The 26,762-nt window shown below is 45.9% G+C and overlaps 1 protein-coding gene across 1 annotated transcript; it reads left to right on the top strand.

Moving 5' to 3' along the window:
* The first annotated feature begins 6,915 nt into the window (after positions 1-6,915).
* klf13 (Kruppel like factor 13) lies at positions 6,916-24,300 on the top strand. The gene is made up of 2 exons (XM_077711248.1): positions 6,916-8,013; positions 18,807-24,300. The coding sequence occupies exons 1-2, from the start codon at positions 7,512-7,514 to the stop codon at positions 19,142-19,144; spliced, it is 840 nt and encodes a 279-aa protein (XP_077567374.1). The 5' UTR covers positions 6,916-7,511; the 3' UTR covers positions 19,145-24,300.
* The last annotated feature ends 2,462 nt before the right edge of the window (positions 24,301-26,762 follow it).

Here is a 26,762-nt window from a genome sequence, read left to right as displayed (position 1 = left end):
TTTTTATAAATGGATTAAAAGCCCTGGATATTCAGTTTTTTATAGATCTAAAACAATGTTTTTTGGAGCTTTTTTTTAAAATATATTTTTAGATTTTACAAAATGATTTTTGAACTAAAAACACAGAAAAAATGATTAAAAATTACTGGATTAAAATCCTAGAATATTCAGTTTATTTGTAGATCCAAAACAATATTTATTTTAGCTTTTTTTAAATATATTTTTAGATTTTACAAAATGATTTTTGAACTAAAAACAGAAAAAACGGATTAAAAATGACAATTATTGATTTAAAAGGGGAAAATAAAGAAATTTAATCCTCATTTGAATTTGATCCTAAAACAGAAATTTGGCACTCGATATTGACTTTCCCGGGCCACAAAAAAATGATGCAGCGGACCACATTTGGCCCCCGGGCCGCCACTTTGACACCCGTGACGTAGATGAACGTCCGATCCTTTTGTACTGGCCACAACTCTCAGTCCAAATGGATGGAATGTGGGCCAATGAGTGCGGCGTGCGGGTCACGGGTGGTGTCGTCACGCCAGTTGGCAGCCGGAGGACGTACGTCCAATGGCTCTTTTTTGGTGTGTGTGAGTATGTTTGTGGTTGGCATAGTTTGTAGCTCCGTGGGTTGCGTTGCGTGTCTAGCAGCGCGGCAGTTGGGTGACGCAAGGAGAGCTATTAATAACCCACGAACGGGATGTTCTCGCCTCGCCACCGCCAGGTCATTCCAGGATAAAAACTGCCCGACGTTGCTAGCCGACCACCACGTCGCCACGTGGGATGCCGGAATTTGCCTTTTGAAAAGGGGGAGACGCCGGCCGGCCACCGCCGTTTCCCCGCGTTGACTTTGTCCCGCGGCGGGGGCCACGGGAAGCCACGGGAAGCCACGCCCACCGCTGAACTCGCTGACTCGGGGGGAAGCACCCTGCGACCTGAGGCCACGTGGGGACATGGGCGTTGCCTTCAGTGGACATTCAATACAGCTAGCTTTCTTCTAATGACACAGGTGTTCAAGTGGTGGCTCGGGGGCCAAATCTGGCCCGACACAACATTTTATGCGGCCCGGGAAAGTTAATCATGAGTGCCGACTTTCTGTTTTAGGATCAAATTTAAATGATAGATGTATATTATATTTCCTGAATTCCCCCTTTTTAAATCAATCATTACAATTTTTATCATTTTTTTGTGTTTTTAGGTCAAAAATCATTTTGTAAAATCTAAAAATAGATTAAAAAAGCTCAAATAAACATTGTTTTAGGTCTTTAAAAACAGAATCTTTAGGGCTTTTAATCCAGTTCTCTTAATCCATTTATAAAACAAAAAAAATCTAAATATACTATATAATATATATAATATCACACTATAGCTTTCAATGTCTTGGAAAGATTATCGCGCGACCATATTGTCATGAAAATATTGGCTGCCATTGACGTCGATAAACGTCCAAACTATTTGAACGAGGAGGGTTTGTCGGGAGTTAAATTTGAAAAACGACATGATTTGAATATTTCTTGCTCAGGATTGACATTTTGAGTCTTTGTGGATCAACTTGAATTTTTGGGAAAGTCCCTCTTTGGAATGTCAACTTGCTGAAAGGGAACTTTTGGAAGGAACCAGGAAATAAAGTTCAACAGAAAGGAGACGTTGAAGGGCTCTTTCGTTTTGAGGAAGGATGACGCACGCACGCAACTCCAAATTGACCACGCCCACACCCATAAATGCTGGCCAGGCGCACCCACAAACACACCCACCCACCCACCCACACTCAATACTTTACGCTAGAAGGCTTTTCACCGGGTTCACCAACAGAACACATTTTTTCAGTCTTCATTTTTTTTGTCCAACAAATGCGGGCTATGAGCCAGTAAATACGGTGAATAAATATTACTGGGGAGGAAGGGGTATTAACTGTCATTTGTTTCAATGATATTAAGAGAAATATGGATTGTTTCTAAAATACACGAGTAGTCCAAAAGGGGAAGTAGCTAAGTGGTCCCGTTGAATGGTCTCCAAGGACAGGAAGTCAGAACCACGGCCCTCCCCCCGCCAATCAATGCGTTGTGAATAGGGTCACCGCCGACCGGTAAATGGTGGCCCAAACAAAAAACGTGGCCGCTTCACTCTGAGCCGCATTGTGGCGCACGGACAAAGCCCACGCGCCGCCGCCGCGGGCGGGGGAACAATGGCGGCCGCGCGTCAGCCTCGGGGTCACCGGGCCAGTCCCGGGTCGCGGGAGTGACGCGGGTCCCGGCTCGAGTTCGCCAGAGCGCCGTTACTCGCCACAGAGCGCTGATCTGTCTGCCACTTTTTGGACCGAGCCGTGACGGTTTGTCCGTACGGGCCACCGCTTCTTTGTGGCGGCGTGCCGGTGGTGGGCCGGGGTGGGCGGGCACCAGGCCAGGCGGGGGAGGCGGCCCGGGATTAACATAGGGGCGAAAAAAGGCTGCCTCTGTTGTACGGCCGAACGCCGACAAGCCCGGGGGCGCCGATGACGAGCGCGCTCTACGCCATCTTGGAACAATGATGCCGTGGCCTTCTTTTAGGCTCCGCCCCACAGGCCCAAGGCGGGCATCGCTAAAACTAAACTGGGTACGTTAAACGTACCGTGTGGTGAGAAATCAAGGCTGTCAGACTCGGGTTGGTTCAAGGCTCGCTTTAACGTCAACTTGATTTCATTTTAGATAGAATATTTAGATTGAATATTGAATATTCCGTTTTTATAGATCTAAAACAATGTTTATTTTAGCTCGACTTTCCTGGGCCATACAGAATGATGCGGTGGGCCACATTTGGCCCCCGGGCCGCCACTTTGACACCTGTGCTCTAAATGGTTCAGTCACCGTCAAACAAATAAAAAATCTTAATTTTGTAAACTGTTAGAAATGTTGTTGTCATCCGAATGGTAAGGAGACAAGAATGGGATTCCCTACAAGGCCACTGATTGGTCAATTCAATGTTGTTGTCGTTTGAACGGGTACAATGGCAGTATCAGGCTCAGTTCAAGCCTTCATTGAGCACATTTATCACAATAAATAACGGTAACAAATGTGACTTTTCAGACCAGTCAATCACAGTTAAATGACTAGATTTTAAGATAATAACCAAACTAAAAGAGCTTTTCTATTTGCCGAAAATATTGCTTAGCTCTTGCAATCGTGTGTTAATTGAGAAACTCAGTCCTAAACGAAGCATTTTCTTTCTCCAATTTTTTGGCTGTCCCTGAACGAGGCATCCAATTGCTTACTTTGTTCTTCTTCTTTGACCAAAAATGCTGATGGATCAGAATGAAATGTAATCTTTATATCTAAGTCCCGATTAATTAGATTAACTAAGCGCGGAATTAAACGTCTGCTCGTCTGTTAGCGACGGATCACAAAGAAATACCTTCCAAGACGGATTTTTGCATTTCTTACATCGCTGCATGAATTCATTCCGGACTTATTGTTGCCTATTTTTGGATATAGATATAAAAAAAATTACACTGACAACTCTGTTTTAAGCTAAATGGAATATGCTAATATCTATTTTTAGCTGCCGTTTTATCGATCCAATTAAAAAAAGACTTTTCTCCATTAGCCATGTTAAAGTGGCTATCCTATTTACGTTAACTGCTTCCGATTTGTTTCAGTGAATGAGAAGACATGATCCTTAATTAAGAACAACAAACAAGCTATTTTTGGACGACCTGTCAATTGTAGCTTGTCTCAACTTGTAATACGACTTTAAAATCATCTTTGTCCGTCAGTCGCGTGACGTGAGCAGTTAGCGATAAGCGCTACGTCATTTCCGGAGGCGGCCGGCCGGGTGGGCGGGCCAGACTTTATGGCACTGGTGTCAAAGTGGCGGCCGGGGGACCAAATCTGGCCCGCCGCATCATATTGTGCGGCCCAAGAAAGTCAATAATGAATGGTGACTTTCTGTTTTAGGATCAAATTCAAATGAAGAGTAGAGATGGATATTAAATTTCATGATTTCCCCCTTTTAAATCAATCGTTGTCATTTTTTAATCCATTTTTTCTGTTTTTAGTTCAAAAATCATTTTGTAAAATCTAAAAATATATTTAAAAAAAGCCAAAATAAACATTGTTTTATATCTATAAAAAAACTGGATATTCAGGGTAAAAAATCTAAATATTCTATCTTTGATGGTCCGGCCCACATAAAATCAAATTGACGTTAAAGCGGTCCACGGACCAACCCGAGTCTGACATCATAGCGCGTGGTTTGAACTTGTCTGCGTTCTGACTCACGAAAGCTGGCACGATAACCACCCTTCCGACACCTCGCCCTCACCTCGGCGTCACCGCCCAGAATCGTTTTGTCACGATGAGGAAAACACCACAGTTTGTTTTTGGCTACAACTGACACGTGGGTTGTTTCGACCTTACCTTATTTTCTTTTCCATTCCAGGCAGGTAGAACCAAAATCTTTGTTTGCCACTTTTAGTCATCATTAGTCAGCGGGCGTCCCAGTGGGCGGGGCCTGCAGTCGACGTGTCACTCGGCATGAGAGAGCTTTGCTGAACAACAACAAAAGACAGACAATGGGACAAATAAATCGCAAGATTAGACTGGTGCTCACTCGCTAACATCCTTTAGCGTTTGTTTCTTTTGCCCGCGCCGGCTTTCCCATGCCGTGCCAAATGACTTTGATGCAAATCAACAGCAAAACAGTCACAAAAGAAGCTTGATAATAGTAGTGAAACCAACTTGTTCTATACAATTGTCACCATTGGTGGTGAAAACAAGAAAGAGCTGGCTAACATTAGCCACGTCATAAAAATAGCAATTGATCTCATTCGCCGACACGGTTTGGACGGTGAGAAACGCCCAATCTGCCGTTTTTTTAAAGAAGGAAGTAAAAGGAAATAAGTGAAAGGAGCTGTTTGCAAAAATGTGCACACCCTCCGATCAACCATTTCAAAGAAGTCAGGCCATTTCATTTCAATTTAGCTGGAATGAGTCAGCATAAACCTGTTTAAAGATGGACACCAAATAACAACATCACAACAAAGCAAAAGCATTGTAGACATGTTGTCTGAAATGGATTTTAGGAAATTTATAGCAAGGAATTGTCTACGTTTTTTTGCATTTTGGATTGTTATGTCGCTAATCAATGCATCCACCCAAATCACCAATTTCAGCATCATAAAATCTTGATTATTTGAGCAACTAAGATTTACTAACACTAACACCAAGTGTTAAGGATCCAAGATGGCGGCGCTCACAGGTGCAGTGGCTCAATGCTCTCCAGTTTGGTGTCGTTTCAGGGTTGAATTACTCCCAAAAGGAGATGCGATATGAAGAGTTTACCAATTTGGTCATCCACAATTTCTGAGTATGATGACAATTAGGCTTTTGTCCAGTCAATTATGATGACAAAGCCAATGTACCATTGTTATAAATATTATTACTATACGACATTTGATGATATTACAAAGGACGTCAATCGATCCGGATGGAAGTATTATCATCACATCCGGAGTTGGGCTCCATTTTTGCCGACGATGGGCTTTCTAGCAAAAGAAACGCCGAGTGTCGTGTTCCCTCATTTTCTACAAAACAAAAAACTTCAGTTCTTTCAAGTTAGCTCGGAAAATAGCATTTTTTTAAGTCCGAGTTTTAGCGCAGGCTGCCCACATCTGGCATGTGGACAAGTGTTTGTTCAGCTTCCATGTTTGAGTGGAAAAAGCCACTTTTTACTGCGTTTGTGTGTGTGTATTGACATGCGCTTCAGAAGTTCCAATGTATTTGTTGGCTGACCCTTGACCCCGTCTGGAAAACTTGCGTTTGTTTGCGGGATGCGTCCGATGAACTCGGGGAAGAGCAAGGCTGCACAATACAACTCACCGGACGATAAATTACCGTATATTCATGACTGTAAGGTGCACTTAAAAGTCCAAAATAGACAGAGCGCCTTATAATGCGGTGCGCCTTGTATATGGAAAAAAAATTAAATGTGTTATTCATTGACGGTGCGCCTTATCATGCGGTGCGCCTTATAGTCCTGAAAATACGGTACATCTCTTTTGGACTGTGCTTATTCTTCTCTCAATAGGGTTAGGGTCGGAAAATGGTCTTCCCCCCCCCCCTCACCCCACCCCCTGTCTTTTCAAAAAGTCTGGCTTACGACAAACAACGAGACGGCCCCGGAAGTGAATGTCGTTGCCACGCACTCTGGGGCTTTCACAAGGTCAAAAGGTCGCCCGAGCCGTGGCGTGGCCGTCATTTTGGAGAAAAACGCCCACTCAGGGATTTCAACTCGTGAGAAAAACAACTTCATACGACCGCGGCGGATTTCCTCGTTGGCTCTTTGGGCGACCAACGACGTCAGATTTTGACACGACTCTCATGAGAAAGAGAAAACGGTTATTTGGTTGTTTGGTTATTTGCCTCCCCGTGCACTGTGATTGGCCGGCCATCGATTCAGGTAGGATAGGCTACGGCACCCCCTGTGACCCTTGTGAGGATAAGTGATTCAGAAAACGAATAGACGTAACCTCGTCGAGAGTAACACTGACCGGAAAGGCCGGCAGTAGACGAGCAGGTCCAGTCGCAACGACAGGCGTCCAATCGGTTTCATCTGGGCGATTTGGTAGGACTGTGCAAAGAAATGAAAGTCACGTGACGGAGAGTCAAAGCCACAAAACAAAAAGTCAGCACAGAGGTGACGCGACAGTCGCGACAAACGCGACAGCAGCGGCAACCTGTGGACACACTTTTTCAAGCGCGTGCACGTTGGAGTCTTTTGAGGTCCCGCACGCCGCATGCACGCCCAATGCATGCCAAATGCACGCCCCCACGCAACCCACGCCAAGACCCCGCCCCCCTCGCCCGCGTGCACGCACCCAATGAGAGCGTGGCGCGGTGACGATGCGGCAGCGCGCGCGATGCCGGTGCAGGACAGGACACGCCCCCAGCATGGATACAGGCTGCGGGGACAGGCGCTCTCCGAAAGAGGCGGACACCCTCACACACTCACTCACGCGCACACACCCTCACCCTCACACACACACACATACACTCTCACTATGCTGGAACGGCGAGAGTCTCGAGCAAGCAGTCATGGGAGGAGGAGGAGTTGACGCCAGTTGACTGACGCCAGTTGACGCTAGCAACTTTCAAGAGTTGTCACACTGAAAAGCGCAGGAAGCTTTTTTTCTTTCTTTTTCTTCTTTTTTGGAGCTTGTTTTTTCGCTTTCTGTCTGCTTTTGATGGCGTTGAAGCACGCGGGATGGCGCTATTTTTGACGAGACTCGGACAAGCGGACACGGGGAGCCCAAAGTGTCTCTGATGAGAAGAAGGAGAAGAAGAAGCAGCACCTCCTTCGATCCTCCACACAAAGGGAACCGCGGAACAAGTTCTTTCCGCCCCCCCACCGCCACGCGCACAAGCCATCGCCTTCTCTTTTGGATGTCATAGTGGGTGGTGGTGGTGGTGTTGCTGTTGCTGCTGGTGGGGGGGCTGCTTTTTTTGGTTTGCTTTTTTTCCCACCCATAAGACATCATGGATCACTTTGCGGCAGAGTGTCTCGTCTCCATGTCCAGTCGGGCGGTCGTCCACAACCGGGAGATGAAGCCGGATCAACCGTCCGCCCCCGGAGCCCGACGGAGCCCCGAAGAAGCGACGGTCGCCGCCGGGAAGGACAACTCCTCCCTATACGTGGTGGCCAGGATTCTGGCGGATTTTAACCAGCAAAGCGCTCCTCACGACGAGGAAGAAGAAGAGGAGGACAAGGAGGAAAAGGAGGCGAACCCGCAACAACAACAACAGCAGCAGCAGCAGCAGCAGGGCGGCCTGACCCAGGATACGAACTGTGCCACACCTACCAGCACCACCACCACCGCCACCGCCGATCAGTCCCCCAGACAAAGGGGCAAAAGATCGCGGGGTCGCCACGAGCACGAACCGGAATCCCCGCCCAAAAAGCACAGATGCCACTACTCGGGCTGCGAAAAAGTTTACGGCAAATCGTCGCACCTCAAGGCGCACTTGCGGACGCACACAGGTCAGTCGCACGTGTACTTTTGTCTCGCCCGGCTAACATTTTTTTTTACGCCGTCCGTCTTTCACGGTCGCCCTTCAACTTGGCTCAACTTTAGCGACCAGGGTGGGCGGGGGACCTGGGGAGCCCGTTTTAGTGCCACTCCCACTCGCGACTCGCAAAGCTCAGCCGCACACCGTGCGCACTTCCGCTCTCTGTTTTTCGCCTTCTTTCATTAAGCCGATCGCTACTCCCACGGATGGTGACGTAGATCGATCCCTTCGTCGGGATCGGACGTCCGTTGCCGTCCGATGAGCAGAACGCCCGATCGATGGCACGGTTAGCGGTGGAAAGTTGGGACGCTTGTGCTGTAGGAAGCTGGGGCTGGAGGATGGAGATGGGGGAATCGAACGGAGGGGGTTTGATAAGCGAGCCGTGTGCCCACAGCCCTTTGTTGTGATGTGCCACACCCCCGCCAGACAGCCTGCCAGCTGATCTGGCCAGCAACAGACTCTACTAGCTGAGCGCAGACCCGCCCGGCAGTGGAGCCTGTCGAGCCCCTCCTCCCTAAGCGGGAGCCCCTCCCACCGCGGCTCCTCCCACATGAGCCCCCATTATAGGGCACACGCGTACAATGTCAACGCCACTTAGACGGGCATCTGACAAAGGTGATTGTGTTGGAAGGCTAAGGCGGCTTTTAGCACGAGGTAGTGTGGCCACGCCCACCCGGCTCGGCGTTCCGACGATGTGCCAACTCATTGTTGACGAGCGCGCCAAATGGCTCCGTGACGGATGCCATGGCCGAGATTTCCTCTTGGAAGGTGGCGCCAATTCTGGCGTTATGTTGGTTCAAGCTTGGCGAAAGCCGCCATCTTGCCACTTTTAGGTGGGGGGGTGTCAACAAAGCAGGCATTTTATGGGGGGGTAACGTGCGTGGGGGCTAACGGGGATTGGTCGCCGGCCCATCGGGATCATTTGGTTGAGAAACAATCCAATCGGCATTGCCATCTTTCCTTCTCAGACACTTTCCTTATTCGTTTTCTGAACCGCTTATCGTCACAAGGTGCACAGAGGGTGCTGGAGCCTATATCAGTTGACTTTAGGAATCAGGTGGGGGAAACTAATTCTAACTAGGGGCCATTGAGAGTGATGCATTAGCTTAGCATGCATGTTTTTGGAATGTGGGAGGAAACCAGAGTACCTGGAGTACCCAGAGAAAACCCACACAGGCCCAGGGAAGCCTTTTGTACATAGCACCTCCCTTTTCTCACGTCAACTCGATAGTGGGCTGCCACTTTTCACGGCGTCGGCTCGTAAAAGGGGCCGCCAAAACGTGCCGATTGCCCCCCGGAGAGTTACCGTCTCCAGCTTGGCCTAAGACAACGCCACGTTATGGTCGGAGCAAGCTCCGGCGCCTCCCGATGGCCGCGTGCCTCCTAATCTGCTAGAGGAACCAAGCTCTGCGCTCATTCCATTGGAGCGTCCCAGAATGTGGGTCATCCGAGTTCAGGGGAGCTGCCCCAGCCAAGCTTTGCTTGCAGTGCTTTTCGCGCAGCAGCTCCGGTCTGCCTCCTCTCCCCCCTCCGGACCCGACCAATCGAGCCCAGAGCGCGCCGATTGGAGGCCGGCCCAGGACTCGGTGCCGACCGCTAATTGCCGGGTGGGTGGTGGTGGTGAAGGGGTGGGGTGGGGGGACACTTTTATAGCCTCCCGACAAAGAGAGCCAAGTACCAGACGCTCCCGCTTGTGGAAAGCGCCACGCCGTCGTCATTGCGCTCTTTGTTTAGCAGAGCTGACGACGGAAAGGGGAGCCGGCGCGCAAACCCGGCTACAAAATTACCACGATTTATTCAAAATGAGGCCAGTAGCAATGCATCAGAAGAAGGAACATGTCGTGGGATTGGTTGGGTGAAGGCAAGGCTGGCAGACGCGGGCTAACGTCAACGTTATTTACTTTAAAAATGGATTAAAAGCCCTGAATATTCCATTTTTATAGATCTAAAACAATGTTTATTTTAACTTTTTTTAAAATATATTTTTAGATTTTACAAAATGATTTTTGACCTAAAACATGGAATAAAATGGGTAAAAAATTGCAATTATTGATTTAAAAGGGGGAAAATCAGGACATTTAATATACATGTATATCTATCATTTCAATTTGATCCTAAAAAAGAAAATGTCCACTCATGATCGACTTACTCGGGCCGCACAAAATGATGCGGCGGGCCAGATTTGGCCCCCGGGCCGCCACTTTGACACCTGTGGTATAAACAGTCGAAACGGGTTACAAAGGGCCTTTTTACGACGGCATCTTTGGAGGTTAATCCAATATTATTAACTGGGCACGGTTATTTTTTTTCTATGTGAATATTACAAGGTAGAGAACTTCTTGGCTTCAGGTCACCTGACCAAATATAAAATGTCAGTCTTAAATTTGGGTTGTAAGACAATCCCACTTGAAAGACAGAGTGAAAACTATTCCCAAAGTGGGTGAGGCTTTTCCAATTGCGGTTGCTTAGCGGGTACACGTTGTACTCGGAGCACGCCTCATTACCGTCGCCATATTCCAAAGACCACGAACGACAAGCTCATTACAAGTTACGTCTTCAGAAAACAACCGCCCGGCCGGCCTGGCTTGTCTAACCCCGCCCCCTGGTCCCCGCCCCCCCTGCTGAGCACACCTCACAAAAGACCATCATGACAGTATATTATAAGAGTTCTTCCTTCACAAATGCTTGGCATGGCCCGACCAGAAGGGAGGGGGGGGGGGGGGGGGATTTCGGGAGTAACAGGGTCAATAATTCTTCAAGACAAAGCGCCTAATAGCATATTTTACAGCTGGTTTGAGGTTTTGTCTGGGCCCCTTTTGTGGTCTGCTGGGGTTCCGCTCATCCGCTTTTATTAGGGTTTTTTTTTTGTCTTCCCTAAAAAAAAAGGAAAATAAGGGCTGGCACCTGGCAACCCAGAAGCTCCGCCCATTTAAAAGCGCTTATTCCAGCTTTGGCGCTATTTGTGGACACAAAGTGGCAAAAGTGCCAGGATGTCGCCGTCTAGTTTTTTTTGCTTTTCTCATAATTTCCACACAGGAAGAACTGAAATATGTACTGCGGCTATTTTAGCGGTTTTAACAGAGTCAGTGTTTCAATGCGGGAGGATGAGCTAAATAAGTAGTCACGGAAATAAGGTACAAAAGTGTCTATGGAGTTATCAAATGAGTCTTGATTGGGTCAAGGGTGTCAAATTTGAGTACAGCGACGGCTCTTGAGTCTGTTTGTTTTGGCTGTTATGGTCTCGTAGTGTAGGCTCTCGGAGATGGATGTGTCTGGTTCAAAGTCCACATTGACATGGTGGCGTTAACCCCTCCCCCGCCCAGCTGACGGATATTTTGAGCCAATGTTATGGGGAGAAACGGCAGTTTCCTGTTTCCTGCAAATAAGGAATGCTAGTCGCGCAATCCAGGACCGGAGTTGGCCATTTTTTGGACTAATAGGGTTAGCGTTAGCGATAGCGCTAGTTGAACAAAGACTGGCAATCTAACAATGAAGTATCAAGCCACACTTTGACCTAGTGCGCCTAAAAATATTCCATTGTGACACTGTCCATTTCAGGAAGAATAAAAGTAGACTTCAAGTCGGGCCAATTTTATAGAATGGCCAACTTTGAAAAGGGATTGAGAGCAGGATGTGCTGGAAATTTACGTGATCAATTACCTTTTATTGCGGTACAAAGGGCTACTCAATGCAAAAATTGTTTGTTTGTTTTTTTGCTAATTTGTTGCAGGATATGGTGACTATGCAAAAAGAAAATAATAATAATTCAATTGTTCATTTGATTTACCATAGGGGACTACCATTTTGTAGAAACTGCCCACCACATTTGTCAAAGTGGCGGCCCGGGGGCCAAATTTGGCCTGCCGCATCATTTTGTGCGGCCCGAAAAAGTGCTGACTTGCTGTTTTAGGATCAAATTCAAATGAAGATTATAGATGTATATTACATTTCCCGATTTCCCCTTTTGAATCAATAATTGTCATTTTTTTAATCCAATTTTCCCAGTTTTTAGCTCAAAAATCATTTTGTAAAATTTAAAAAAATATATAAAAAAATCTAAAATAAACATTGTTTTAGATCTATAAAAAAATAATATTTAGGGCTTTTAATCCAGTTCTTTTCATCGATTTATAAAACTTTAAAAAAAAAAAAATTCTATCTAAAATGGTCCGGCCCACATGAAATCAAGTTGACGTTAAACCGGCCCAAGTCTGACAGCCTTGGTGTAAGAAATTGTATTTGAACGGTCGCCTCCCAAGATGACTTTGCTTCTTTGGCCAAGTATCCTGCATTGGCTTTTTAATAAAAAGTAAACTTGATCCATATGCACCGCTCCTTGAGTTAAATAATACCTTCCCCACATTTGGGAAGCAGGTTAAATGAGGTCAAAAGCAGCTACTGCTAACTTGAGCCATTCTTCCGACGACACGCGATTGTTTGGGCAACTCCGTGCCAGCAAATGTTTAAAAAAAGCTAGCGGCTAATCCCTGGCTAAATCCCCAGGATGTAAATAAAAGCAAAGTGGAAGTGGCTAACGTGGCCGCCCCCATCCCGATCCCGCCGTGCTCTTTTGCCCCGCCGTAAAAAGGCGCGTGACACGTGTGGCGACGCTATCCCGAGCTAGCGTAATATTTCTGGGCTAACGTGGGCGGCGGCTTAACGGCGATTTAGCGGCCGAGCGTGCGCCAAATACACAAAGGCTCCTGTCATCGGAGGCCGCTTTCAATTTGGCACAGGATGGTGTATTCTCGGGGGTGCCGTAGCGCCCGTTTAGGCCTATAAAAGCCACTCTGTTCCTTTGGGCCGAGAAAGAAAACAGGTGCCGTGGCGTGCTCTTCGTTACCGGTGGCGGGGAGAAGGGGATTGAGACCCGCGCGCCCTTCTAAAAGCCACGAGCCACGTTGGGGGTGGGGTGACTTGTGCTACGTGTTGGCCGTCCGTGCCCTCCGTGGATCTAGGTCATTTATTCAGCCGCATCTAAGGCTTATCTGATTAGCGCTTGAGGGGACATTCGGAGGCCGTCACAGGCACAGGGCCACCCTCCAGGTTGCTCACGGGGTCTCGTCGGACACTTTTGGGGGGCTTGGTCAAGGTTGGACTCAAAGACAAATGCTCTGGAACAAGGGTGTCAGACTAGGGTTGGTTGACGTCAATTTGATTTAAGGTGGGCTGGACCATTTTAGATAGAATATTTACATTTTTTTTGTTCTATAAATGGATTTAAAAAACTGGATCAAAAGTCCCAAATATTCTGCTTTTTAAAGATCTAAAACAATGTTTATTTGAGCTTTTTTCAAGTATATTTTTAGATTTTACAAAATGATTTTTGAACTAAAAACGCAGAAAAAATGATTAAAAAATGACTACTATTGATTTAAATGGGGGGGGGGGATCAAGAAATGTAATATACATCTATACTTTTCATTTTAATTTGATCTTAAAACAGAAAATCATGATTGACTTTCTTGGGCCATACAAAATGATGCGGCGGGCCACATTTGGCCCCCGGGCCGCCACTTTGACACCGGTGCTCTGGAACTATAGGGAATGGTTGGCTTCTTGCAGGCAGGGCCTCGTATGTGCTTACTATGGTATGTAAAGGGCGTGTCCCTGCGTTGTGGCGCAACTGTAAATCACAGAATGTGCGTGCGTTTGGGTGGCACGTGGAAATCCGGGTGGGGACGACGGGGTACTCGGTTGAAAGAAGGCGGGGCCACGTCAATGTTTTGGGACATAGCATCCATTTTACCGTTTGACACTACGGATTAGGCACTGTCAGTGATAGCCAATCTGGTGTTTTGGAACATTTTGCGGCGTGGAAAGGGGTGACATTACATTTATTTTGATCTAGTTCTTTTAATCCATTCATAAAAAAAATCTAAATATTATATCTAAAATGAAGAGGTCATTACTGAAACAAGATGCTCATTTCTGCTAGCGCGCCAATAGCGTTTTTCAGTGAACTTTAGCATTGAGCTAACAGGTCTTTTAAGGGCCTCTATTTGATGTTGTTGAGTGGTACAGATAAAAATGCCATGGCCATGTAGCGTCCAAAACAAAGTAGCACATCTGCGTAGTTGTTTTGAAACGGCGTCTGCCAGGCGCAAGGACAGCATTATCTGTCTGCATCTTATCAAGCAGCGCCCACAGTTCCTTCTTTCAGGGTTCTCCAAGGCCCTTCGTCTCACGTGAGTCCCAATTTCAGACTCCACCAAGCAAACGAGCCGGCGTTTGGACTCCCACGGGTTCAAAATGGGCGCCCAAAAACTGCCTCGAACGGCTACGCCGTAAAAACACGCAATAACTGTTTGCGTGTCCTTAGTTAAGCGGGACGGAAAAGAGAGGACGGGAGAGTGCGGCTACAACGTACTCAAGATTGAACGAGAGTGGCCACTCAAGCTAATTGAGGGAATTTGATGAGCCGGTCGTTGGCCGACGGCCATCTTGAGCCAGGGGATGACATCATGCGCCAGAAATGTCAGTATCACAAATACTAATGAACATATTCAAGATTATAGTCAAGGCTAATTTCCATCTTGTGAAGGTTGATGTTAAAACGCCCCCCCCCCAAAAAAAAAATCAATAAGGAGATAGTAGGGAGGACGAGACAAAAAAAAAAACAGGACAAAATACTAGAAACGATGACAAAAGTAGTTACAATCGTGTAAAGAAGCAAGAACAATATTAAGAAAGAGATTTGGGGCCGGTTTTCAAGTGGTTAGGGCAAATGGGTTTACAGTGAAGGGGCTGAGGGTTCAATCCCTTTAGGGCGCAGGTGTCAAAGTGGCGGCCCGGGGACCAAATTTGGCCCGCCACATCATTTTGTGCGGCCCAAAAAGTAAATTATGACTTTCTGTTGTAGGATCAAATTCAAATGCAGATTATAGATGGATATTATTTTTCCTGATTTTCCCCTTTTTAAATCAATCATTGTCATTTTTTAATCCATTTTTTTCTGTGTTTTTAGTTCAAAAATTATTTTGTAAAATCTAAAAATATATCTAAAAAAAAGCTAAAATAAACTTTGTTTTAGATCTATAAAAAAACGGAATATTCAGGGATGTTAATCAATTTATAAAAAAAAAAATCTAAATATTCAGACGCCATATATCAGAAGGTCGGGAGACAAAAAAATGTTTTGTTGGCTGAATCCCGCAACATTTCTTTTCTTTCACAAAACACCAGCCACAAAGGGCGGGGTCAGGTGCTGCAAAAAGACGGAGCTCTATTATATGTCGTCGTGGCCACGAGAGAGGCCACGCTCAATAGGCCGCCGCCATCGCCGCCTCATAGCGAGCCGTCAGCTGGCGAACAATAGCGGCAGCTCGCCTCCCAGCGGGGGGGAGCGCTCCGGGAACGCCTTGCAATCTGACAAAAACTGGAACGTTCTCACCGCACGGGAATATGGACACTCAGTCCGGTGACGACTGTGGACAACTCAAACGCTGTTCAACCAATCGCAGGACACGACTAGACCAACAGTCATCCTAGCTAGTAATAATATAGCCTACGATTATCGTACATGATTTGGAGATGTGGAAAGAAACTAGGGGTACCTAGACTCGCAAGAGTGTCAGACTCGGGTTGGTTCACAGGCCGCGTTAACGTCAACTTGAGGCAAGGTGGGCCGGACCATCAAAGATAGCATATTTACTTCTTTTTTTTAAATAAATGGATTTAAATTCCTGAATATTCAGTTTTTTTTATAGATCTAAAACAAGGTTTATTTTTAAATATATTTTTAGATTTTACAAAATGTATTTTTGAACTAAAAACAGAAAAAATGGATTAAAAAATGACACTTATCGATTTAAAAAGGGGAAAATCAGGAAAAATAATATCCATATATAATCGACATTTGAATTTGATCCTAAAACAGAAAGTTGGCACTCATCATTTACTTTTTGGGCCAGACAAAATGATGTGGTGGGCCAGATTTGGCCCCCGGGCCGCCACTTTGACACCGGTGGACTTTTTGTCTTTTCTTCTGAGATTTACAGAGAGATATCGGGTGGCGTTTTGCCTTTCCCAGCTGACGTTTACTGATTGGTCTCATTTTGAGTGTCGCGCGTACGCCCAAGTTGACACGGGGAATGTTATCAGCTCCCCTTTTTACCATACGTACGTACTATAGACCGCGGCGAGCCCTGGTGCGCTGGCTGGCGTCAAAAGACGCGATTAGATCTTGGCCACTCGGCTTTAACCCTTCCCGCGAGCCCAGGACGTGGGGGGAGGGGCGGAGGGGGAGGAGAAAGATAAGCCCCTTACTTGGTGACCCAGTGGCCCCAGAAGGAACGCTTATATAACGGCGGCCCCCGTGACATAATCACGCCGCTCGTTGTCCCCCAACGGCAGAGTGGCAGGTGTCACGTGATGGAACTCTTTTTTTTTTTCTTTTTTTTTTTTTTGGGCGGGTAAATGGGTCACCGTGCTATCGTCGGGTAAATTTGCTTGGGTGGCGACCCGCGTTTGGGTACCCGTTGACACATTCTGAGAAAGGCCAACCACGCCCACAATTGGCAGGACGCCAGTGGTTGGACAACCCATCTGCGTTTGTGCAGGATACGCGTGTGTGTGTGTGTGTGTGTGTGTATTAGAGAGACACACACACACACACACACACACGGACGGGCCTTATAGGGTGCATAAAAGCTAAGATTACTGTCTACTCTAATGGCATTAGTCCACATGACAAAGCGGTCGTGCAACAGGCCACGTCATGACAAACGGGCCTTGCTTTTAGCCAATCAAAAGCTAAGGTGAAAAGGTCACCACAACTATTACATTCAACGCTATAGAACAAGGGTGTCAGACTCGGGTTGCTTCAGGGGCCGCAATAACATTTTTTTTAATTATTGGATTAAAAGCCCTGAATATTCAGTTTTTTATAGATCTAAAATAATGTTTATTTTAGCTTTTTTTTTAAATATATTTTTGATTTCAAAGGGGGAAAAATCAGGAAAATTAATATACATCTACACTCTTCATTTGAATTTGATCCTAAAACAAAAAGTCATGATTTACTTACTCGGGCCACACAAAATAATGTGGCGGGCCAGATTTGGCCCTCGGGCCACCACTTTGACACCCATGCTATAGAAAATTACATGCATGCATTCATTCATGTTCGGAAAGGCAACAAAGGTAGCGGGGTGCTGGAGCCTATCCCAGGGGGCGCAGACACCCTGAATTGGCAGCCAGCCAATAAACAGGGCACAAAGACACAAAAGACAACCAATCGTAGCAAGAGTTGGGCAACTTATATTGTTCAACACCAGCTAGCCTAGCATCCATGTTATTGGGATATGGGAGGAAACCAGAGTGTCAATCTGGAGTCCGAAACCATTGGAAGCGTCACCACAGGTCGGGTCGCCATTGGAGATCTGACACATGGTCGGTCACCCTATAGGACTTGGGGACATCTCTCAAGTGTCTGCTTAAATATTAATGCTATTGGATCTCTTACACTGGTTACTGAGCCTGGAATGGTCTTCTTTCTTTAGTTTATCTTTATTTTTTTCTCGCTGTTCTGGGCTCTTCCTCTTGCTAATACGATATGAAAGGAGACCATCACGATGCTCATCCATGAGATTAGCGCTATAGTATACTCGCCATCGTGAGTATTATTCTGCAACTAAACGTGAAAGAAAACATGTCTGACGATGATGGTAGTCCAACTAAGTCGAACGGGGAGAGGCGGAATGCTGCGCTGGCTATTTCTCTTGCTAATACCATATCAAATGAGACCATCACGATGCTCATTCATGAGATAGTAGTAGCCATGGTGTGTACCATTCCGCAATTAAATTTGAAAGAAAACACAAGACGGGGAGAGGCAGGGAGCGCATCATGCCACCAAAGAGTTAGTCTACCCGGAAGAAGCGGCGTTACGTCAACATTGGAACGGAATCACTAAGCTAGTAAATGAGCTGTGGGACCCGTGGGAGCGCAAATGGGAACGTCTGAGTGGCTTGCTTTGCCTACAGCTGAGGTGGGGCGGCGGCCAGGCGGCAGCAGCCAGGCAGATCGTCAAGCGCAATGTCTAGACTTGCTCTGTCTGCCCGCATGTTTTTTTTTGCCGTGCAATATTGCGGGAGGGAAGGGAAGGGAGGGGGCGGGGCTACTACAGCCACTACCAACTTCTGCTTTCTGCCAGCATGAGGTCACGTCACCGCTCTTTCCATGGCGGCCTTCCTTGAGGGAAAGCACCACACAAAGAAATTGGCCATTGGCGACTTCGACTCATCGTCGTCGTCGTCAAGTGAAAACCGGGTGGTATTCAAGCACAGCGTTTCCACATTACAATGGGAGGAATAGTACCATCTGGGCTTCAGTAGATTTGTGTCAAAGCCCACTTTTATTGCCCGATGAAGGGGGGCGGGGTTATTGTTCTTTCCTATGTGTAAAGCCATGGATAGTTACACACAGGAAAAGGGGTGTGGCCACAATTGCAAGTGGCCTATTCAGCCACGCTAACATCTTATAGTTTTATACATTGGCGGAATGCAACGTATTTTAGCCAATGAAATGCAAGTATATGGTCTTCCTCCTGATGTCATTATAAAATAGACATTATCATATGAACTATGAGCTAAAATGTGAATATAATTGACAACGCAAAATATCTGCACCTCGTTAAAGTTGTCTTTGTCGAGTTTTTTGCACTATTAGTCATTATAATACCTTGAAATATCGGCCCAGATCCGACGTACTGCTACACCCCAACTAACGAGGTCTCCACTTTTGCCCCGCCCCTTTACGCAGGTGAGCGTCCATTCCCTTGCACGTGGCCCGACTGCAGTAAGAAGTTTGCCCGCTCGGACGAGCTGGCCCGCCACTACCGCACGCACACGGGCGAAAAGAAGTTTGGCTGCCCGCTGTGCGACAAACGCTTCATGCGGAGCGACCACCTGATGAAGCACGCTCGCCGCCATTCCGATTTCCAGCCCGGCATGCTCAAGAGGCCCCAGGTGGGGGCGGGGCCCGGACCGGAGGCGGGACTGGCGGGGATGGCGGGCCAGGCGCCGCGTCCGGGCTCCCTCAGCGACTACAGCCGCTCGGACGCCTCTAGCCCCGCCCTCAGCCCCGCCGACTCGCCTTAAAGCCGGCGCGCTAACGCTTAGCGTGTGATCGAAACCCCCTCCCTTATGGACTAAATCCCGCCCTGGCCGCGGTGTACCGTACAGAACTCTACTTAGCGCCACGAGCGGCGCCATGCTATCAGAAAGAAGGTCAAACAAGCTAACATGCTAACGTTGACATTGTCCAGCACACATTTGGACTTTTTCTTGACGTACGACAACCAAACAAGAAAGAAGGACCAGCTCAATGAGTCTCATCAAAACTGTTTGTCTTTCATTGTTTTTTGTTGTTGTTGTTGTTGTTGAGTAAAACGGGTGACGCGAAAGGGTACACACAAACACACACACTTATGGTCTAAAAAGCTCAGGATGGAACACCACAATACTTGGCATCAAGTGCACAATACTATACTAGTCATCACTTTACTCTGAAGTTCAACCACAGGTTGACTTTTTTTTCGCCCCGCTCAGGGATGGCCTCGTTAGTGCTAACGAGGGGAGAGAAACATACCCACCTACACACACACACAGAGACACTTAACGGGTGACATTTCCGCCTTCCACTCAACACACATTTGCACTCTTCATTTTCCAAAGTGGGCTTCCCGAAATGAAGCGATCCGCCGCCATAGACGTCCAATTCATTTGAAGCGCTGCCAGCCAACCCTCCCTTCTACAAAACAACACTCCCCATTCCACAGTCGGGTCATGGACATACTTTTCGAAAGCAGCTGTTTAAATAACAAAACAAAATGTACTCTACAAAATGACGAGTGACCCTTTAAAAATGGCAAACTTTGTCAAAAAATAACAACAACAAACGACAATATGTGGCCGGTCTGGCTCTACCTGTCCTTTTGAGACTTTTTCTCGCTGTCACTTTCGAAAGACTTGAAAAGTGGGCGGAGCTAGCTGGCTATCTGCCACGTTCAGACGGTAAAGAGGCTCTTCCTAAGAAAAATAGACAGGTTTATCCACATTTGAGAAAAGGACACCCTGCTTTCCGCCTTGTATCAGCTTGTTTCCCAAAATGGAGGGGAGGGGCTTAAAATCATACCACTACTACTACCTTTTGCCCTCTTCAGTCATGTAAAAGTTGACCTTTGAGACCTTATAGAGCGAGTGACTATGTTTGATCCTTTCATAAAAACATGGATTATCAAGCATTTAAATATATTTTTTCTAAGAATAATACAATTATACATACAATTTATCAAAATTCAAGTGAATTAAAAACAGAAATAGGGATTGCGCCCCTAATGGCGATAAAATGGCCCAAAACCAACAAGAAATACCTAAAAATCAAGTGGAACTGAACAACAAACAAGAAGCCGCCATGCTGAAAACAATGTTAAACGCAATTGAATTAAACATTGCTGGCCATCAATGGCGGCCCACGCTTTGGAATTTTCTTAAACAGCTGCTTTCTGGCCTTTTGACCAATCGGAAATGGCGTGGAGTCGAGTTAAAAAGAAGCAGAGCTTCCAAATGAAGCAGGACGCCATCCCATCCACCCAAAGAGCGGTTGCCATGGCGAACGGCGCCTTGCCCGTCCTCCCCCGGCGCATGTTAACAACTCCGGCAGGTGTACGTCCATGAATGGCGGGCCTTGTGGCCGTGGTGGTGGCCCCCACCCGGGCGGCCATTTTTCTTTTCAAAGAGCCAGCTAAGCGGCCAACTAGCTCCGCCCCCGAGACAAAACCACCCTTAGATACGTACGACGACACCGCCACCCACAAAAAGGGAGCTTTTTCAACGGCGGGATGACTTTAAGAAGGCACGTTTTAACGGGCATAAAACGGCACAATTACCTCAGGTTGCTACGGAATGACGCGTCGGCGCCGCTGGCCGGTGCCACGGAACACAAGCCCCGCCCCCTTTGCATTTGGCCACTTAAATAACCCTTAAAAACCTCTTTTCATCCCCTCCGTCCACACACTTGCTAGCTCATTCGCTCAAAACTACTTGAAGGCCACCATTTTGTACATTTGTACTCTTTTTATGACCAATTTTAGGCGTTTTTGGACGGGTGGACTTGGTTATTTTTCTTTGAAGCTCAACTTTCATCGGTGGTGATGGACGTCTCATGGCCCCCGACGAGAGCCAATGAGCTTCCGGTATTTGGTTAAAGGCCGGCGAGCGGTTAGCACGTCGGCCTCGCAGTTCGAGGGTCGAGGGTTCGATTCCAGGCGTTCCTCACTTTGTGGAGTTTGCACGTTTGGCTTGTGAGGGTTTTCTCCGGGTATTCCGGTTTCCTCCCACATGCCAAAAGCATGCATGCTAGGCTAATTGGAAGCTAAATCGTCCCTGGCCAAGAGTGTGATTGGTTGTTTGTCTCCTCCTGCTCTGGGATTGGCTGGCTACCGATTTGGTGGTTCAGAAAAGAAATGAATTGGGAAAAACGAGGTGTTTAAGAGTTTGTTGTTCAAATAAATACATAAATAAAGAGCCAGCCAGCACTTGGAGGCATTTCCTTTTCAATTCAAAAATTTTGGAATGTTTCATCGACATTTAACGAATGGGACTTCCTGACCTGACACTCTATTTTCATTTCCGCCTCTTTTAGTTCATCAAATGAACGCTTGTGGACGTCAACAAAGCTCCATAGACTCCTAAATGATATTATTTCATTTAATTGTGTATATAAACGCGTGTACAGATATCGCTCGTTGGTATTTTTTCCCCAAAATGGCCTCTGCTTGACAAGTAGCGCAACAAAATGGCGGATTATTTCTTGGTTTTAGTCTGTAAATAAATGGCCGGCTTGCTTTTTTCTATACGGGAACAACATGTCAGGGTTCTTTACGTGCTTTTGATTCAAAAATCGTGCAAAACCAGCCATACGCCGACTATCTGTGCATCTTTAAAAAAAATACATTGAATAATCACGCTAATAAATGTTTAAAAAATGAACGGGAGGAGCGGCTGTCAGTTGAATTGGACCGCACATCTGCTTAATAGAACTGCAAATTAAAATAATAAATACGGACTACTTTGTTGATGTCAGTACAAGTACAGGGTTGATGGATGCAACTGTGTGCCAAAACACGCAAAAAAAAAAAAAATCACACAAAACACGCAAAAGGGGAAATAGCTACTATCACACATTGTACAGCTTTTTTTTTTTAAAGTGCTTTTGTGACATGTACAGGATTTAATGACGCAAAATGTGCATATTTGATTTCCTAGGTCAACTTATTCCTGCTTTAAACCTTTTAGTTGTGTAGCTTCTCATTATTTAATTTCATTTTTTGGTTGCTGTTTGTTAGCCAGGCCGTGGAAAATGGCTTATTATTTTTTATTCTTATTTTTTTTCCACTGGTGGATTTTTGAATGGACCAAGCCGAGCATTCCAAAGGATTGAAAAGTCGCTGCTTCCGTGGAAGCCATGTTGGGCTTTTTTTTTTTTTTGGTGGGGGGGAAAGGGGGTCTAGGGTCAAATTTGGGTTGCTTTGCGGGACGCTTTAACGTTAACGACATTTCACGTGGGCCAGATCCAAGTGGAAAACGGAAAATATTGTCTATTTATTTTTAGATTTTACAAAATTAATTTTGAACAAAAAACAAAAGAAAAAAATGTGATTAAAAATTTGCAATGGATGATTTTAAAAGGGGGGAAAATCAGGAAATGTAATATACATTTATACTCATTTTAATTTGATCTTAAATAATCATTTAGTTTCTTGGGCCGCACAAAATGATGCGACGGGCCACATTTGGCCCGCGGGCCGCCACTTTGACACCAATGGTCTAGTTTTTTTGGGGGGGTTTGCATGGACGCCTGAATTCTGCGCGCAAGGTACGTTGCTTTAGTGGTTTCCCAGGTGGAATGTGTTTGTCACCTGGAAGGAGGGGCTGGTGTCTTGGTGGGGAGCCAATTAAAAATCAACAAAAGATTCGAGAGTCAAGGACAAATATATAACTTATAGCAAACAACCCCCCCTTACAAGACTATGGAGTAGTGTAATTTTTGCGTGTGTGTGTGTCGTGACCAAAAGCTATGAAGGGAAAAGATGAATGTTTGCAGTAATTGGTTGGGCCGAGGCGGGGCTTGATCGTGGACCTTTTCATTCTTACAATCTTCAAATAGCGGAGGGAGGGAGGGACGTACGTACGCTGCGACCGCTCCCATTGGGCCTCTCCTTCCCTTTTTTTTTTGTCCTCAGTGCAATGTGGCTCTCTCGTGGATACCTCGCGTACGTTCGTTGATATATTTGTTTCTCTCCTTCTCCGTCTGTCCGTCACCATCAGTTGCCTGTGCTAGTAAGTCCGGGGGTGCCGCTCCCGTCTCCGCCCACCTCGTCCAATCATCCAACGCCGTTCCCCCGCCCCGTTTATCCCGCCCACCGGCATCACTCTAATGTCACGTGTAAATAAATGGTTGTCCACTCAGCTACGGCCAGTACATTCTCCTCTAAACCTCAAGGTTACCATTTGCGTGACCGGATGTTTTGTCAAACGGACGTTTTGTCGAACAGACGTTTTGTCCCCGGACGTTTTGTCGAACGGACAATTCGTCACCAGACTCGCGAATAATTTTTTTTTAAAATAAAAGGCAAAAAATAAAATTTTATTATGAATTTTATTAAAAAGAAGTCAAAGGATATTGACATTCTTTATTAAAGAAAACAAAACAGGAAAAACTCACTTGACCACACAAACACAAATGTTAGTGTTATTGAGCCATTTTTTGCAGTTTTATTTTCTTTAATAAAGACTATCTGAATTTCCTTTGTCTTCTTTAAAAGTGGTTAAGGTTCGACCAACTTTCTGGCGACAAAATGTCCGGAGACGAAATGTCCGGGTAGCACCCTTTGGGGTGTTTTGTTTCCGTTTTTCTGTTTTTACGTTGTTGATTTTTCTGCGGGTAAAGCAAAAATCCCTATGGACTCGAGTCAAAAGTATTTCGGATGTACAGTAACAGGGGGAGGGGGTTGGGGGTTCTATTCCAAGCCAGCAGAGGTGTGCTGGTGTTAGCTGCTCTGCTGTACCTTTCTATGGCATTCTTTTTTTTTTCTTTTTTTTTCTTTTTTACGTTAGACCATATATTGTGACCATGTCCTATGCAAATATGGAAAAATAACAAGATTGTTCAACAATGTATGTTGTCATAACTCGTATGCATGGAATAGTCAAGTTTACATTTGGAAATAAAAGCGGAAAATATGCAGAGACAATTTCTGGTGGCCATTTTTTTGTCTTTTACCATGAAACTCAATGATTGTCCTATGAGTTTGACTATCAACGTATTTTCTTATTTGCATCATTTTAGCTCTTACGTAAAATATAAAAAACGAACGTACGAGGACACACTTCCTTATGCAATATTGTACAAAAAGTTTTGGGATGGCGCTGGTTCAAATCAACATTCCGAGCTCCTTGGATTTCATGCGACCTTTTTTCGAGGACGGCTGATGGGAGACCACTTCTCAACACGGGCCGGCGTTATCGTGGCGACGGGAAGTACACCTTGTTCCTTTATTTTAGCCCTGCAAATATTTACTACATGTGGGAGGTCGCTGGGTATCGACCAAAAAGCGCCCCCGCCCCCACGCCTCGCTCAGGAAAATTCTGCGTGGTGTTTTAGCCAAGGAACCAACGGACGAACGGATGGGCAGGCTGCCATGTTGCAGCTTCTCCAAAATTGGCTGGCTTTTATACTTTTTTCTTTTTGCCTTCAGTAGGCACGGCTTTCAATCTATAGCACATGTGTCAAAGTGACGGTCCGGGGGCCAAATTTGGCCCACTGCATCAAATTGTTTGGTCCGGGAAAGTAAATAATGAGTACCAACTTTCTGTTTTAATTTAAAATTAAAATGAAGTGTTGATGTATGTTAAATTTCCTGATTTTCCCTCTTTGAAATCAATAATTGACATTTTTTAATCATGTTTTTCAGTTTTTAGTTCAAAAATAATTTTGTTGAATCTAAAAATATATAAAAAGGTTAAAATAAACATTGTTTCAGATCTATATAAAACGGAATATTCATGGACCTTTAATCCAGTTCATTTATAAAAAAACAACCAAATATTTTATCTAAAATGGTCCAACCCACATGAAACCGGCGGCCCACCCATCTGCAATCTCTCACAACAAGACCAGTCAAGCGTGCTCGCCATATTTAACAAAAAGTGGCGTATGAAAGATAGCGAGATAGCGAGGTGGAGTAATACATGTGTGTGTGTGTTATAAGTGGGTGGGGCTTCTCCATTCATTCTCTCAGGCTCTCTTAAAGTCACGTGCCAAGCCTCCCTGATGATGATGATGACACAGTTTTCGCCGTCTAGCGACAATAAACGGGATGTCCATGTCGTAGTGAAGGATTGCTAGCTTTCCTCACTCCACTTGTCGGCCTCACGCTTCGTTTTAGAAGCGCCAGTGGGCTGGGATAGGCTGGCCTAAACACACACACACACACACAGACACACACACGAGCTGGTGGGAGGCCACCCGCTTAAAAGCCAGCGCTCAGCGGCTCGGGCACGGGTTTGGCCGCCTGGCGTCGGCAGCCAGAGAGGGGGTGGGTGGGGGTCTTAGCTCCGGAAGGTCAAGGAGGGCGACGCCGACGAGTCGGCCATGTTGACCGTGTGAGGTCGTTGAAAGGGGAGGGGAAGGACCAGCAAGCATGGCGTCCCGTTTGAAAAAAGGCCGTCTGTGTGAGGACGGCGGCGTACGACGTAGTACGTCCCTTAGCGGGGTCGTGACCTCGTATGCACGGAAGTGGCGTTGCTTCACACGTTTATTCGTGGATGCCCACCACAATCGCGATGGGAGGCGTCGTCCCCCGGGGAGAACGGAAGCTGTGATTGGACGCCAACACACACACGCACACACCCACGGAGTAACCTTCCTTCTCTCCCTCCAGCAAATCCTGCTTTTTTTTCTATCTCTTTAAATAGATTAAGACGATCCTCACAAAGGGTTTTTTTATTTGCGGTTTCGGTAAAAAATGGCTGGTAGAAAATATTTTGCAGTGGATGGCGTGATGCACCATTGCGCACAAAAATATGGAGGTCATACACAGGTTATAAAAGACTGGTCGCCTGACTGACGTGAACATGAATCTTTGATTACCGGCAAAATGAGCGTGGTATTCTTTAGCGCAGCGTAAAAATGAACATTTCCTACGACTAACATTTGTGAGCATCATTTTCCAAAATAACTTAGCCGTTCAAATGTGGACTTACCTGAACTCCAGTTCAAATGTACATCAAAAGATGGCTAAAAAAAGAGAATAAAAAAATTGATCCAATTGTACTCACCATTGTACGAAGATTGATGCCAAGTGGACTCCATCACGTCAATTCATGCTTTGTTCTTTCACTTTTTTTAGCTGTCAAACAAGTGGAGAAATTACTCAGCAGGCCTCAAAGGATTGGCATTTTTCAAAAGGGATTTTTCACCCACCATTAAAACCCATTGCAGCTCACGTCTTACACTCACACTAAACAGAAAGATTGACAAACATTTTCAAGTCGGGGAGAATTTTGGAAGCATTTTTGAACGGAACATTTGTACCTTCTAATCTAGTAGTTTCAAGCTAAAATTGGCAGAATGTGAAAAGTTCCCTAAATTGACACCGCACAGTTCATTCAAGTTGGAACGATTATCACCAAAAAAGACACGCACACACACACA

This window comes from Stigmatopora nigra, unplaced genomic scaffold (assembly GCF_051989575.1).
Source record: "Stigmatopora nigra isolate UIUO_SnigA unplaced genomic scaffold, RoL_Snig_1.1 HiC_scaffold_25, whole genome shotgun sequence".
NCBI lineage: Eukaryota > Metazoa > Chordata > Actinopteri > Syngnathiformes > Syngnathidae > Stigmatopora > Stigmatopora nigra.
The sequence above is the reverse complement of the archived record's forward strand: the minus strand, read 5'-3'. Positions and strand labels throughout refer to the sequence as shown.